The sequence below is a fragment of the Polypterus senegalus genome, chromosome 9 (genome assembly GCF_016835505.1).
Source record: "Polypterus senegalus isolate Bchr_013 chromosome 9, ASM1683550v1, whole genome shotgun sequence".
In the NCBI taxonomy this organism is placed as follows: Eukaryota; Metazoa; Chordata; class Cladistia; order Polypteriformes; family Polypteridae; genus Polypterus; species Polypterus senegalus.
In genome coordinates this window covers 41,219,309-41,235,410 of record NC_053162.1, presented here as the reverse complement: position 1 = coordinate 41,235,410, position 16,102 = coordinate 41,219,309, and the positions used below count along the sequence as shown (strand labels likewise).

Sequence of the window (16,102 nt, the reverse complement as noted above, 5' to 3'; positions counted from 1 at the left end):
CTTATCAATGAGCCTTCAGCTTCCGTGACCCTATTTCTGGTTTACCGGTTGTCCTTCCAAGGCCACTTTTGGTAGGTACTTATCACTGCATATTGGGAACACCCCTATGCTCTGACCCTGTTGTCTAGCCATAACAATTTGGCCCTTAACAAAGTTTCTCAGATTCTTATGTTTGCTTATTTTTCCACCACATCACCTGTTCATTTGCTGCCCAATATATTACATACCTTGACAGGTGTAATGAAATAATCAAATGTTATTCCCTTTACTGGTTTTAATGTTATAGCTGATCGCTGTAAATCTTTTGAAATTTCAGTTTCTAAGTTAGGTTCATGCTGAAATAATGTCCCCTGATTTCATTGCTTTAAACAGAGGCAAATAAGCTCCCAGGTATACTACTTTAAAGCAATGGTGTTCTGCGGGTATTAAAAATAGGTACATTTAAAATAAAAGTTGAACAACAGAACCAAGAGAGTATCTCTGATAAGAATAGATTCAGCCCTCCAGTCGCCTTCAATTATAACCTTACCCTTTAAAGCATTAAAGACTTCTCTGTCTGGGCACATATTCCTGTATCTTTCTGTTCTCCCTTGGTTGATATTAAAGTAAATATTGTTCCTCATACAGTATGAACTTTGTTAGGTCAAAGCTTCCTTTGAACCCCTCCCTTCAAATTTATTTGGAACAGCAAAGGACTTCATATTAAACATTCTGCCCTTGTCCAAAACAGATGGTGGGGTTTCACGTGCTGATTTGGAACTTTATCATTGGTCTTAAATCCTAATTCGGAACTTTATCATTGGTCTTAAATCCTAATTCCTGTCTGGAACTGTTTTGACACTCCTGCCAATCCCCCATCTTAGTTTTCCATCATACACTGGCTTATTTCCAGCCATACTTTTCATACTCTCGCTTTCCTGTCCTTAAAGCTAAAGTCCATTATTTCTAACTTTGGTACTTTTTTCTTTATGCTTTGAGTCTTGGCATGATATAGATAAGCGTTTAGCTTACTGTCTCATTGGACACTCAAATACCCCCATTTTAAATTAAGCTTTCTTCATTAATTGATTAAGCTTTTTTTTCTGAACTGGTCTGTTTAAGGTATTATCACACTGACAAATGTTTTTGACACAGGACTGCAGATGTTTCAGGCACTTCAGATCCAGGTTTTCCATTCCTTCCTCTTCTTTTTCTTTTATCTTCAGCCGATGTCTGTTCTTAAGGATTGTGGTGCGTCAATTTCCTCCTCTTTCCCCACTCATCACATAAAAAACCAGTTGCAACTCCTATTTGCTGCACTCTGCAAAGCCTCCTAGAAGTCCTTGTCCTTGTACTCAATGTGGCAACGTGCTCTCCCATCTTCCATTGGATCATAATGAAAGACAAGACAAGACGCCTTTAAGAATATTACTCTGTCCTCCTAGAACCCCAATCATCAGCATACTCAGTTTAATTTTGTGCATTGCTTCAGGGGGTTTATCCACTAATCCTCTTTGTCACTTCTTCTCCATAAATGTTCCCAGTATCATCCTTCTCATGTTTTGGGTCTGTCCCACTGTCTCTCTCTATTGGATTGGTGTTTCAAATTCCCTCTCCTATCCTCACTGTCCAAATTGCTCTCTCCCCTCATATTTTCCTTAGCCGGGACCTTTCCACACTCTCTCTCAGTCCGATCCAGAGATTGATATCATTACTGCCAAACTGGCACAGGTCTCTTGCTGGAAATACCCCTTTTCTGCTTCTGTTATCTCTTGGAAACCTTTATATAACTTAACTCTTCTTGAACTTATTACACTGACAATAAACAAAGCATCTGGCCCCAGTATCAGGGATTGGCTTTTCATCTCCATGCTTCTGGGTGGTTGGTTACCGGGTGGTTGGTTACCTGGTGGCTGGCTATGATGGGAACTCAACCTCCTTGTTCCCTTTCTTTTTCAGTCAGCTGTGGAATGAAGCACTTTTTAATTAGTCATAAAGGCTCCATTTAGTTGATTTCTTGATTTATGTTTATTATTGTTCCTCACAGGGCTGAAGATACTCTTCAATACATATTTTCACAAAAACACCTTCCACTGCAATTTTTACAATCCTGTTTAACCTATTTGACTTTTGTTTAACAACTAATAATGATGATATGAATTGTGAGAACACATGTGAAAACAATTTCTTAGCCATATTCAAGGAAAATAAACTGCTCAAAAAAATTAAAGGAACACTTTGAAAACACATCAGATCTCAATGGGAAAAAGAAATCATCCTGGATATCTATACTGATATAGACTGGGTAATGTGTTAGGAACGAAAGGATGCCACATCGTTTGATGGAAATGAAAATGATCAACCTACAGAGCCCTGAATTCAAAGACGCCCCAAAAATCAGAGTGAAAAAATTATGTGGCAGGCTAGTCCATTTTGCCAAAATTTAATTGCAGCAACTCAAAATTATACGCAGAACTTTGTATGGCCCCTGTGTTCTTGTATACATGCCTGACAACATCGGTGCATGCTTCTAATGAGATGACAGATGGTGTTGTGGGGGATCTCCTCCCAGATCTGGACCAGGGCATCACTGAGCTCCTGGACAGTCTGAGGTGCAACCTGGTGGCCTTGGATGGACCGAAACATAATGTCCCAGAGGTGTTCTATTGGATTTAGGTCAGGAAAGTGTGGTGGCCAGTCAATGGTATCAATTCATTCATCCTCCAGGAACTGCCTGCATACTCTCACCACATGAGGCCAGGAATTGTCGTGCACCAGGAGCCACTGTACCAGCATAGGGTCTGACAATGGGTCCAAGGATTTCATCCTGATACCTAATGGCAGCCAAGGTGCCTTTGTCAAGCCTGTAGCGGTCTGTGTGACCCTCCATGGATATGCCTCCCCAGACAATCATTAACCCACCACCAAACTGCTCATGCTGAATGATGTTACAGGCAGCATAATGCTCTCCATGGCTTCTCCAGACCCTTTCACTTCTGTCACGTGCTCAGGGTAAACCTGCTCTCATCTGTAAAAAGCACAGGGTACCAGTGGTGCATCTGCCAATTCTGGTATTCTATGGCGAATGCCAATCGAGCTGCATGCTCCTGGGAAGTGAGCTCAGGGCTCATTAGAGGACATGGAGCCCTTGGGTCACCCTCATGAAGTCTTTCTGGTTGTTTGGTCAGAGACATTCACACCAGTGGCCTGCTGGAGGTCATTTTGTAGGGCTCTGGCAGTGCTCATCCTGTTCCTCCTTGCCCAAAAGAGCAGATACTGGTCCTGCTGATGGGTTATGGACCTTCTATGGCCCTCTCCAGCTCTCCTAGAGTAACTGCTTGTCTCCTAGAATCTCCTCCATGCCCTTGAGACTGTGCAGGGAGACACAGCAAACCTTCTGGCAATGACACGTATTGATGTGCCATCCTGGAGAAGTTGGACTACCTGTGCAACCTCTGTAGGGTCCAGGTATCGCCTCATGCTACCAGTAGTGACACTGACTGTAGCCAAATGCAAAACTAGTGAAGAAACAGTCAGAAAAGATGAGAAGGGAAAAATGTCAGTGGCCTCCACCTGTTAAACCATTCCTGTTTTGGGGGTCATCTCATTGTTGCCCCTCTAGTGCATATGTTGTTAATTTCATTAACACCACAGCAGCTGAAACTGATTAACAACCCCCTCTGCTACTTAACTGACCAGATTAATATCCCATAAGTTTCATTGACTTTATGCTATACTCTGATTAAAAAGTGTTCCTTTAATTCTTTTGAGCAGTATATATGTTAGAAAATGTGAAGTTGTTCTCTACATTTACTATTCCATATTATTTTTTTCAGTTAGAGTTTGAGTGCCTTAATCCAAAGAAGCAAAAGAAAAAGAAAAGCTACAGGAACTCTGGAATTATCATTGTAAAATCTTGTTGGGTAAGATGTTGCAACTGCACCTTTAAAACTGTACATTTCATTTGAAATTAGCAAGGTTAACTTGAAATCCTTCCAGTATGAAACAAAAAAAAAACTATTTTAAACAAATTTAATAACTCTAACATAAATTAGCTCTTGGAATATAATTAAAGTCATAGCTCAAGTATGTCATTCTAAGCAACAAAACTTTTTTCCCACCTGTGGTTAAATCTGCTGTTTGGGCAATTGTAGTATCTAACACATAAGTAATAAAAAACTAAAGCCAAAAGCTTTAATGTTTAATGATAACCTTGCAATAACAAGTACTACCTCCCTATTTTCAAAATAAACGGCATACAATGACTTTACTATTGTCTTAAACCCTTATTTTGCCTAAGATTAGCAAGGAAAATTCAATGCATGTAAAAATTATATATTTATTCATTTTGAAAAATAAGCCTTTAGCTGCTCAAATGTGAGCCCAAACTGGCCAAGGGATACAATCTCTACAACAGGTTATACTGACCCCTTTTATTTTCTCAGTGAACCATACAGTTGTGAAAGAGGTGCAAACAGGGCATCTTAACTTCATTCCTCAAACCCTCTCCACTTCTCCTCTCAATTTGGAAACACAATGGTGCTACTCCAAGGTCTTCCTGTATTGTGGAACCTGTCACCATTATGTGTTAAGATATTTTTGATCTATAAAATAGTTCCAGTTCTACACTCTGTGTTCCTGCTTTAGCTCTTTAAAGGATGGTTTATTTTCGGTAACATGGTGTATCATCAATTTCTGCATGTTCATATCTAAATGCTGGCATTGATTATTCATGGCACATAATAATTACATGTAAATTACAGCAGTAATTCCAGTTTGTTTTTTAAAGATAATTATTTAATTTTTAGATTTACCTAGAGTTCACATGTTTCCTAAGTTGTTTTACCTATTGCGTTTGTCTACAGTATTTTATTGCTTATTTTGACCCTTATTCATGTGGCTTTTGAGACATTTAGTGCAGTCTTTATGCTGTATTTCCACAGATTTCAAGAGACTACTCTTTTCTGGATTACATCCTTGGTGGTTGTCAACTTATGTTTACTGTAAGTAGAAAAATTCATTTATATTCCTTTATATGACTTTATCATTAAACTGTTATTTAGAGACTCTGTTTCTGTTAATTACAGTATATATCTTATGTAAGTGTGCAATTTTTTTATACTATTTATACATTATTATTCTTACCTAGTATTACTTAAGTTGTTTTTCATTGCACTTAAGAGCATCTTTGATATTTTGTAAGCCACTTTGTTCTACATCATTTGTTTATAAATGTGTTATAGAAATGAATGTTATTGTTGTTACTGTGCTGTTCGTGTCTTTTCATTATAGTTTTATTGTAATATTGCTTATTATACTTTTTTGTGTTGTGACATCAACAACATTTTAAATTTCCAGTCATCATTTATGTTGAAATAAATAATTATAATTCAACATATTTGAAAGTTTCAGTCATCATTTATATGTGAATAAAAAAAAATCGCAATATATAGCTATGTTTTATTAATCCTCATTTGATAGGAATTAACAATATTTCTCTAGTTTAAATGCTCTAATGTTTTAGTACATTTTATATCACATCCTGCTTTGTCTACATTGCCTGGACTCTGATGCAATAATTAAGCAAGACTAGTGAAATATATGGACCTATAGTGCTAAAATAAAGGGGTTTCATAAAAAGCATGTTGAACTTTTCCATTTTGGCAACCTATTCTTTTGTTTTCACCAATGAAATGTTCAACTTCAGAATGATCACAAGTTACTTTGGTGATGTAACTTTCCTAAGTAGTGCTTGTTTGTTGGCCTGCATTTCTCTGTTGTTCTCATTATTGCATTCTGTATCCTGGATTTTGTCTGGCATCACAATGCACTTTTGTGTCTGCCTGCTGCTCAGCTGCAGTATCTTAAGGGCCTTCTGTGATGAGATTGATGCTCAGCAGATGTTCTTAGTCTCCTTTTTCCTTCTTCCTGTTATGTAGTTATTTGTCACATTCAGTGATCAATAAATACCACACTTACACTTGATTATTAATTCTGAATAAGTATGTACTGTGTCCTGGGGGTTATTAATAGATGGACCGGTGGGGACCATGCTTTTATTAGAATAAAAGTTTCTGCCCAGTAGTAGTTGGCCACCAGGTTGTCAGAACCTGTTTTTTTATTTCCAGAACAAATCAGGCTATATTCAGGATTACGTCTTGCTTGTCTGTGTTTGTCAGCATCTTTTCTGCTTATTCATTCTTGGTCTTAGTTACTTAATCATCTTCTGTAATGTACTTGATTCTCAGCAGATGGTGCTACTCTTATTCTTCTTCATCCTATTTCTAATGTTCTTTGTCATGCAATTGCATTTTGCAATTTGCTTGATGCTCAGCAGATGCAGCTGCTCTCTTTCTCTTTGTCATGTCACTTTCTTAATTATTTTGTTGAAAGATACAGACATACACAGATCACTCAGCTAATGCTTCTGCTACCCAGAATGCATCAGGTCATAAGCTTTCAGTGAAGACCAGGATCAGTATTTGCATGACAGATGGACAGACATTGTAGGTAGGTAGGTAGGTATTGCTCTGTCAAAAACTTTTGGCCTCAGGTTTAATCCAAATTTAGACACTTCTTTTGTAGTGTCTATGTGTGTTTTTATTTCCTAGAAGTTATCGTTGAATCTGATTTCCATTCAGGATTATGCTGCTAATTTAACCTGGAGTCCTTAATCTACTCTATATATATAAAATCCTAAGCCTAAAAGTGTAACGATTTTGTGCAACGATTTTATGTGACTTTTTATGTCACATTTTTTGTCACAATTTAAATCAGGGTTATTTTAAAACCTACATATATATATATATATATATATATATGTTTGGTATCATTTTTTTCAGAATTTAACAAACTTTAATGTAATGTTGTTAGATTTTGAGATTCTTACTCCGATTTTAAATTATAAACAAAAAAAATATCAACAATTCACGTCCCGCGAGACGAGACTTTGTGCCAAGAGATTTAACCACACCCGGGCCGGAAATAAAAGACAAAGAGTAGGACAGCTGCTGTACAGGCTTTTAAATGTTCAAAGCGCCACACAAAATTTAGATCATGTGATATTGCAGCAGCAACCAGCAGCTGATCAAGGAGAGAGGAGGTAAAAAATATATATATATTTGTTTCCCATTGTATCACCGTTTAAGAGGGGGTTTCAGAGGAACGACCACGTCTCCTTGGAGTGCATTCTGACCCTCTCTTCACAATGCGAGCGGCAGACACAAATTGGCTAGCATGTAGTGCAGGCCCGTGGGGGATATGGGGTTATTAGGGTGGTTTTTGGCGAGCAAAGGGGCGAACCCCCTAATATACCTATAAAAAGACTTACATGGCATTCAGATTGAATTTTTTCCTAAAGTTTATTACTGCCTTGATACGTAATTGTACCCCAGGGGTGTCCAACTCTGATCCTGTAGGAATGCAGTGGTTGCAGGTCCAAACTTTTTTTCTGGTAGTACTGTCAAAATGTTTTGTGGATTTGAGCAGATCAATGTCACTGACACCTTCACCTTTCTTTGTTTTCATATGTTGTGTGATGAATGATAGACACAGATTAACTGGTTATGTGTTGACTCATTTTCACTGCTAATTAAGAGAAAAATAAACAGTTAAGTGGTCTAAGTTTTAAATAGCAAGTCAGTTAAAATTAAGACAAAATAAGTTAATTAGTTGCAAAAGCTGGTCACTAATTAAGACTAGACAGAATGAAAACCTACAGTCACTGTGTCCCTCCAGGCGTTATAGACACCCCAGCCCTGTAACTTTGAATAGACCAAGGCAGGCTTGTCAGATACTGTATATTACTGGATAATAGAGCCGGGTAAAGCCTTAATGGAATCAGAAACACTACAGTATATTAATTAGTGGGGCCTGTAAATGGGGATTTCCCAAAGGAAAAATATGTTAATCTACACTAGAAGCTTCAGGTAGTCAGGTATACTCTATACCAATGCCTTTCGAGTGTCCGGCTTTTAAACTAATAATGAAATCTGGTCCTGTCTTACTTATTGTTCTCTATCGTCCTTCAAAATACAAGGTGTCTTTCCTGTCTGATCTAACTGAACTACTAACCCACTTAATTCCCATTTCCAGAGACTCATTCTTCTTGGTGAATTCAAAATCCATATTGACTTTTCTACATGTAAACTAAGGAATAAATTCCTATCCTTACTGAACTGCTTTGGTTTGGTGCAAAATGATGATGTTCCTACCCACTCTGGTGGTCATATATTGGACATGATCTGCACGTGTGGCTTATCTGTGAGAACACTTATAGCAGTAATTATAGACTCTCTGATGATAAAGCAGTACTTTTCACTGTCTCATTACCTCTCCCTCCTCTTTCCTGTAAACATTGAATTTCTTTCAGGAACCTAAAAAAATATCTGTCCTTCTATCATTGCTGGATCCATCTCTGATCTTTTCCTGTTATCCATTATTACACTAGATAGTCTTGTTGACTACTATAACTGTAGCCCTTCATTCAACAGTGGATACAACAGCTCTTTTAAAACATAAAGAAGTTTTCTTTAAGTGTTCAACTCCATGGTATGATTCAGAATTACAGTTTATGAAAGCAGCTGGCTAATGCCTTAAGAAAATGTCACATAAGACTGACCTCACTGTGCATATCCAGAGATGTACTAACTGCACCCAAGAACATGCATTATCGCAGAATAACAGTAAGTGGCCATGATAACCTGAGGGTTTTGTTTTCTGTTTATAAACTACCTCAACCTGCATCTGGCCCAATTACCTCCTCTACTGAAGTGTGTGAAAAATTCCTCCATTTTTTCGTAGTAAAATTAAAGATGTAAATAATACAACTAGCATCTTTCTGTCTTCCCATTCCATCTGGCTCCTTTTCTAAATTTTCTCTAGTCATATCTGCATTTGTTAATGACCTGCTTTGTACAAAGCTGTGTACTGGACCCCATCCCCACCACACTTCTTAAATCCTGCCTTCATGCCATAATCCCAACATTTACAACAATAATAAATACATCACTTGACAATGGCTTTGTACCTGACACTTTTAAAATCACTTCTATATCCCCAATGTTAAAAAACTCTGGTGTTGATGACAATCTCAATAATTTTCAGCCCAGCTCTCACTTACCTTTTTTGTCAAAAGTTCATGACCATGTTGTAGCCTCCCAACTCACCGATTACTTAACTTCTAATAATTTGATAGAACCCTTTCAGTGTGGTTTCAGAACGCAGCACAGCTGTGAAACTGCTTTGCTTCGGGTAACTGATTTGCTTATGGCAGCAGTCCAATCTGACTGATAGGCAAGAGCTGGTTAGTCTTCTCAACAGCAGATCTAGCTCAGCATCAGTCAAACAAGGAGTTCCTCAGAGCTCTGTCCTCGGCCCTCAGCTCTTCTGTATCTATATGCTTTCCCTTGGACATATTGTTTATAGCTTTGGACTGGGTTATCATTTTTATGCAGATGATACCAAACATTACAGGTAAAATTCCATTACAACGAATATCGTTACAACAAAATTTTCATTACAACAAAGTATTTTTATGGTCCCGACAGTTTCCCCATATGACACAAGTCTGTAGAAATCTTATTACTACAAAGTACATTCATCAGATACTTTCACTACAATGAAGTACCCAAAAGACCTTGAAATGCCTGAATGAATCATCCACAGAGCAGTTAGTTCTGTGGCCGCAGCTCAGTTGTGCACAACGATACCCCAAACAGAAACATTTTAATTTTTTTTCTTTCTTCGCATTTTCCTCCTAATTTTTTTTTTTTTGCCTTTTTTGTTTCCTGCGGTTTTCAATGATACCTTTTGTTTATTGCTCGTCAACATCTGAAAAACACCCATCAGAATTTAACTCATTGTCACCTTCCTATAGAAACAGCAGACACAAAAAATGATAACAGTTCATATTAGAAAAAAAACTTTACATTTTTGGAGCTCTCGATTGCAACAAAAAGAAAAAAGACGTTGCCAGTGAATTTGGAATTTCGCCATTGACGCTGTCAAGTTTCTTGTAAGACCGAGCAAAAAAAAGAAGAAAAATCTTGGGTTGCAAACGTATGTGAACTTCTGCATTTGAAGACGTCAAAAAAGCAGTTTTTATGTGGTTGAGTGATGCTCGTTCAAGAAATATTCCTATTAATGCGGCACTCATTCAAGAAAATATGAGGTTTGTAAACTCTCTTGGGACCTCCCACAACTAGACAGCACGCTGAAGTGCGATCACTGCGTCTGTGAAAAACTATCTGTTGCCGGGGCAACAGCACACTCACAGCTATGCTACATCTCTCTGCCAAAGGAAACAGAAAAGATATTGATGGGTGATGCAAGATTACTTGGTCACTGACCTGGCCACGATCCTACCTGACTGCTGTGTCTGTGTATAACAGAGTGGCAGATCACACAATAATAAATAAGCGTGCCGTTCCTGTCTCAAGCTGAATAAAGCTGGTTTTGCTAAAGTACTGAGACTAAGCCTCATGTTTTGGTGTGCAAGACAGGGACTTATAGCATGACCCCAATCTTTTATGATTTGCTTCTGTGTCGCTTCACTGCAGCACTATGAGCCTGCTATTGCCCTGCCCCGGGAACGGACAAACAATCTTCCACAGACACTGCAATCGCACTTCGAGACGCACTTCAGCGTGTTGTTCCCGTTGGGTGGAGAGTTGGGGGGAGGGGGGGGTCTTCCACATTTAGATAATGTTCGCATTGAATTCCTCCCACCCAATTGCACAGCAATGCTTCAGCCATTGGATTTGGGCATCATTTGCACCCTGAAAGTGTATTATTGCAAGGAAATGCTGAGAAAAATTCTCGTCAGCATAACTTGTAGGCAGGAAGAGATGAAAATTAACGCAAAGAAGCCATTGAAATGATTGCAAACACCTGGACGCAAGTTAAAGAAAGCACTATACAGTAATCCCTCCTCGATCGCGGGGGTTGGGTTCCAGAACCCCCCGCGAAAGGTGAAAATCCGCAAAGTAAAAACCATATGTTTATATGGTTATTTTTTATATATTTTAAGCCCTTATAAACTCTCCCACACTCTTAGAAACATTTCCCACACAGTTATACAGCATAAACCCTTTGTATTCTTAGATATTAGGTAAGATTCGTTGAAATTATGTATGTAAACACACTGTTTATATACAGTAAAACCTAAATATTATTTTAAATATACCGAGCATCTCCGACATCACATATGTTACGGCCATTACGATAGACAGGCCACCAGCAATAAATACGTACAATGCAAGAAAAATTGTATACAGTAAAATGTGTGTACAGTGACACTAAATGTACATACATGTACTAAGTACTGTATGTAGAAAATTAATTATGGTTACTCACCAACAATGACACGACAACTTGTCTGATAACAATGAGTTTAATTTTACTGCCCAACAAAGGAGAACATTACAGCTCTTCTAAAAGAGCCTTTTCAGGCGACTGTGTAGCACCGCCGTTGTTCTTCTTCTGGCAGTCTTCAATCCAAGTCCCTAAAGCAGATTCCATCTGGACTACCGCCTTATTACGTCCATAACTTGTTTTGCTCCCTGGTTAAAGGACACTGTGGCCGTAGATCTTATATTCTTTTCCTTCATCTTAAATAAAAAAGAATTGTGGACTCATTGATGCCGTAATGGCGTCCTACAGCGATGTAGCTGTTTCCTTCCTTCAACATATCCAAAACTTTTACCTTTTTGGCAATCGTTAGCATCTTCCGTTAGCGCTTGGGCACGTCCCCTGAAGCAGTATCAGGAGCAGATCGTTTTGGAGACATAACGAAGGGCTTGACTATGCACAAAGATAAACACAAAAGAGCACAAAGGTTAACTGTTTGCACAGCGAAACACATTGATGCTGAATGAGCGAGACAAGACTCCCTGGTTAACGCAGCAGAATTGAATTTGGCGCTCTGTCGCTGAGCCAATCAGCACACATGAACTTAACTGCGCGCTCTGAATGGGTAGCTTCTTAGCCATCTGCCAATAGTGTCCCTTGTATAAAATCAACTGGGCAAACCAACTGAGGAAGCATGTACCAAAAGTAAAAAGACCCATTGTCCGCAGAAACCCGCGAAGCAGCGAAAAATCTGCATTATATATTTAGTTATGCTTACATATAAAATCCGCGATAGAATGAAGCCGTGAAAGTCGAAGCGCGATATAGCGAGGGATTACTGTAGTAACAAATACAGAATCTCATTACAACAAAATTTTCGTTACAACTAAATATTTTTTAGATCCCTGGGTGTTCGTTGTAACAGAATTTTATCTGTATTTCAGTGTTAAAAGTGAAACAGTCTCAATTGCTTCATCGGCTTTCTGCAGTGCATTTTTGAGACACTGCAGCCATGGAGGTATTTAAGGGGGAGTTGGCATGAGGTGGGGAGGTTAATGGAAAGAGAAAAGGAAGACAGGAGCGAGCGAGCCTTGCTAGAGGAAAGGAAGCAGGCGGACAGGAATGGAGACCTGAGAGAAAAACGTGACAAATGCTCAAGGGGGCTGTGAGTTGCTCCTACTGAGAAGCTTAGAAGCAGGAGCAATCAACTTACTCCAGCGGACTAACCACGCAAGTCTGGGAAGGCAGCGGGAGTCAGAGAGTGGAGGCTTTGTGGTGCCCCTTGGAACACCATGAGATGGGCGGCAGGGGCACGAGCAGAACAGAAGGGAGTATGTGCCTGTTGGATGATGTCTCTCCACACTACGAGATCTGAATAGGTTAAGTAGGGGAGAAGTCTTTTTTTAAAGGGTTGCACCAGAGCTCATGTTCTTATGAACAGCTTCCTATCAAGTAATTTTAACCTTGTTATTACTGGATTATTTAATTCATTTTTTTAACCTCCACAGTTCACATTTTATTGGATTATTTATTTATTGGAACATTTTTGAGCACTGCACTATTCAGACATTGTTGTTTTTTAGATGGTTTTAATAAAAGCATTTTGGCACCTTTATGCAACTACCCCTTGCTGCTGTGTGTTTGTCCTCATTTTCTAGGCTCATCCCTCAGGTACGTTATCGGCAGTAGTGGGTTAAAGAAGGGGGTTCGGAAGGTCCCACTAGCATGGAGCTGGCCTTGCACTGTCAGAAACATATCCCATGTTCGCTCATTCCTCTCCTTTTCTAATGCTGAGAAACTTGTCCATGCTTTTATCACATCCTGCATCGATTATTGTAATTCCTTACTAGAAGGTACCCCTTCAAATCATATATTACAGCTCCATTTAATTAAAAACTCTGCCTAAACTCTTCAAAACCTATCCTGCTTTGTCTTCACTGGCTCCCTGTGTCTTACAAGACTGAATATAAAATTCTGTTAATAACCTACAAAGCTTTAAAATGCTTTGCACCGGACTACATCAGTGACCTGCTACATTGTGTTCGCCAACTAAGGTCCCCTGATTCTGGCAATGTTGTTTTGCCCCACATTAACCTGCACTCTAAGGGTGACAGGTTTTCACCTGTATAACATCCAGACTTTCAAATGAACTCCCTAAATTAATTAGCTCAGCTGACTCAATTCATTCTTTTAAAAAACAACTGAAAACTCATCTGTTCAGGAAGGCTTTTAACTTAACCTAACATTCTGCCCCGTCTTTCAGTTTACTTCTCTGTCCAGATGCTCCAGATAATTTGTGTGTGTGTTATTATGTTATTTGTTCAGGATTTCTTTTAGTACTGAATTTACTATTTTACACTTATTTTTATATTTTTGTTTTCTTTATTCTATTTATTAGTTTGTATATCCTGTATTTATCCTTTGTAGTGTTCTATGCAGAAGATATTTTTATTCAAAATACATATGCCCTGCTGTTCTTTCTGTAACTCTGTGACATGCCTTGAGCATGGAAAAGGTGCTATATAAAATGAATGGCAAAATGAAACAAGTACCTTTTAATGAAATAAAATTGCTGCACTCTATGTCTGTTTTTTAGTGGATTTTAGTTAATGAAATCTGGCCCTAGACACTATACACTTCTATAAATAATAGTGTAATTTATTTTTCTTTTCCTGCTTGTTGAAACAGTCTCAGGCAGGAAGAGGCTGTTACCATAGTAACCTAATCATTCTGGTGAAGCTTTAGACTTGTTTGAACTGATGAACGGAAGCTGTGATTCAAGAAAAAGGAATAAGAGTGCTTTATTTTTGAAGCCTTGGTGTTTTTATGGATGCAGTCACTTGAAAGCAGTAGTGCTTTGATTTTGCTTTTCTTTTTTTCTGTCAAGAGAGGTGTGGCATCAGGCACAATTAAGTGGGGAAAAATAATTTTGTTACCACCTAGGGGCAAATTGAGAGACAAAGACAGGAAAGACTGGGAGTAAAAAGAGATACAATACAATACAATTTATTTTTTGTATAGCCCAAAATTGCACAAGAAATTCTGCAATGGGCTTTGACAGGCCCTGCCTCTTGACAGCCCCCCAGCCTTGACTCTCTAAGAGACAAGAAAAAACTCCCAAAAAAAACCCTTGTAGGGAAAAAATGGAAGAAACCTTGGGAAAGGCAGTTCAAAGAGAGACCCCTTTCCATGTAGGTTGGGCGTGCAGTGGGTGTCAAAAAGAAGGGGGGCAATACAATACAGTCCAATACACAGAACAGAACAAATACAGTATAAAAATAAAAATTTTAGAAGTACGGAGTAGAATTTAACAGTCGATGATATCACATAATATGATTTGGATTTGTTTAGAGTCCTGGAGATCGCATCCATCAAGCTGCCTCCCCCATTTGACCATTCCACAGCTAAAATAGCACTAATCTGATGAAAAGACCCCTCTTTCCCACGATTCCTACAATCCACCATCAGGGATGACAGGCAAAACAACTTGGCAGGTGGGCCGTGGCACCAAGTGCCACATTTGAGTACCGAGAAGAGAAACAGAATAGGTGAGAGTTAGTAACAAATTATAACTATCATGTTACTTATGTTTTAATTCTAATGACTAACAACAGAGATGCAGTCTGTACAGTTAATCAGCAGCTCTAGTCAGGATATGCTAAACTGAAGTAGTGAGTCTTCAGCCGGGATTTAAAAGCTGAGACCAAAGGGGCCTCTCTTATGGTAGCAGGCAGACCACATTAAAAGATGTAATGTAAGGGACACAGATAATGGAACTGATGAACAGAGTGGAGAATGAGAGTGGAAAGCAGACATTTACAGGTATAATGACTGACATCCAAAATTAAAACCAAGGAACGTCTTACTATGGACTAAGAAATGGACTTTCCATTTTTGTTGTCCTCCCCTTTTTCCGAGTAAGGCTTCTTTTATTATTTGCAGGTGTGCTCGCACTTATTTTAGACCCCACATCATTAATGAGGCAATTGACCGAACTGCATGCATCTGTATATGAGTATACAATCAATCACTTATCCAGTCAACACACTGAATATGCTCAGCCACACACACCTACATCCCTCTGATGCCTAATTGCCCCTTTATTTATTTATAGTATTTTAAATTGCGCACTGCAACAGACTTCATTTGCTGTACCACAGAAAGATGGAGCAAAAACTATTGACATGCCAAACAGCAGCACTAAAAAATAGGGTGGTGTCCTAGTGGAAAAAAGAGATGTGACCACCTCTGGTGTCTGCAGTCAGGTGTGAAATGGAAGGAGAAAGCTCAAGGTACGAAGGTCAGTGGTTAGCATGCACACTATAAACAGGAAGTGCCGGAACCAGACGCTATGGTTGTGAATAGGTGTTGCCTTACAAGAAACAAGAAAGCAGTGAGAGAAAAGTAGCTGCGGAAGCAGTGTTCTCCAGTCCAAGACCAACCAGGAGTGAGGCAGTGGCGTTGGGAGCGGGATAGGGGCTTCAGAGACTTAAGGTCCTGATCTGTTGTGTTCAGCCCCGATCTTTTTCTTAATTATATACATGACAATAGAAGTAAGTCTTTAATTCTTTTGTCCATCATATACAACATAGCCCCTGATCAATGCCATTACATAAACGTATGCAAAAGCCCAAAGGGTCACCTCTTTCTTTGGTTTTACAGTATATACTGTAAGTCTGCATGAAACACAGAGGGTACTAAGATCCTGATACCTGCAAATCCTAAAAATGGCACTGGACCGACAGTGTCAGTTTAAACTTACCGGGTCCCCCAT

General features: G+C 38.9%; 1 protein-coding gene across 2 annotated transcripts in view; it reads left to right on the top strand.

Moving 5' to 3' along the window:
- The window catches only part of cpne2 (copine II), a 291,680-nt gene that overhangs the window by 177,480 nt on the left and 98,098 nt on the right, over positions 1-16,102 (top strand). For both annotated transcript variants that reach the window (XM_039762970.1, XM_039762969.1), the window contains exons 9-10: positions 3,816-3,902; positions 4,923-4,982. In XM_039762970.1, the coding sequence (XP_039618904.1) occupies positions 3,816-3,902; positions 4,923-4,982 (147 nt within the window). The remainder of the gene's footprint in view (positions 1-3,815; positions 3,903-4,922; positions 4,983-16,102) is intronic.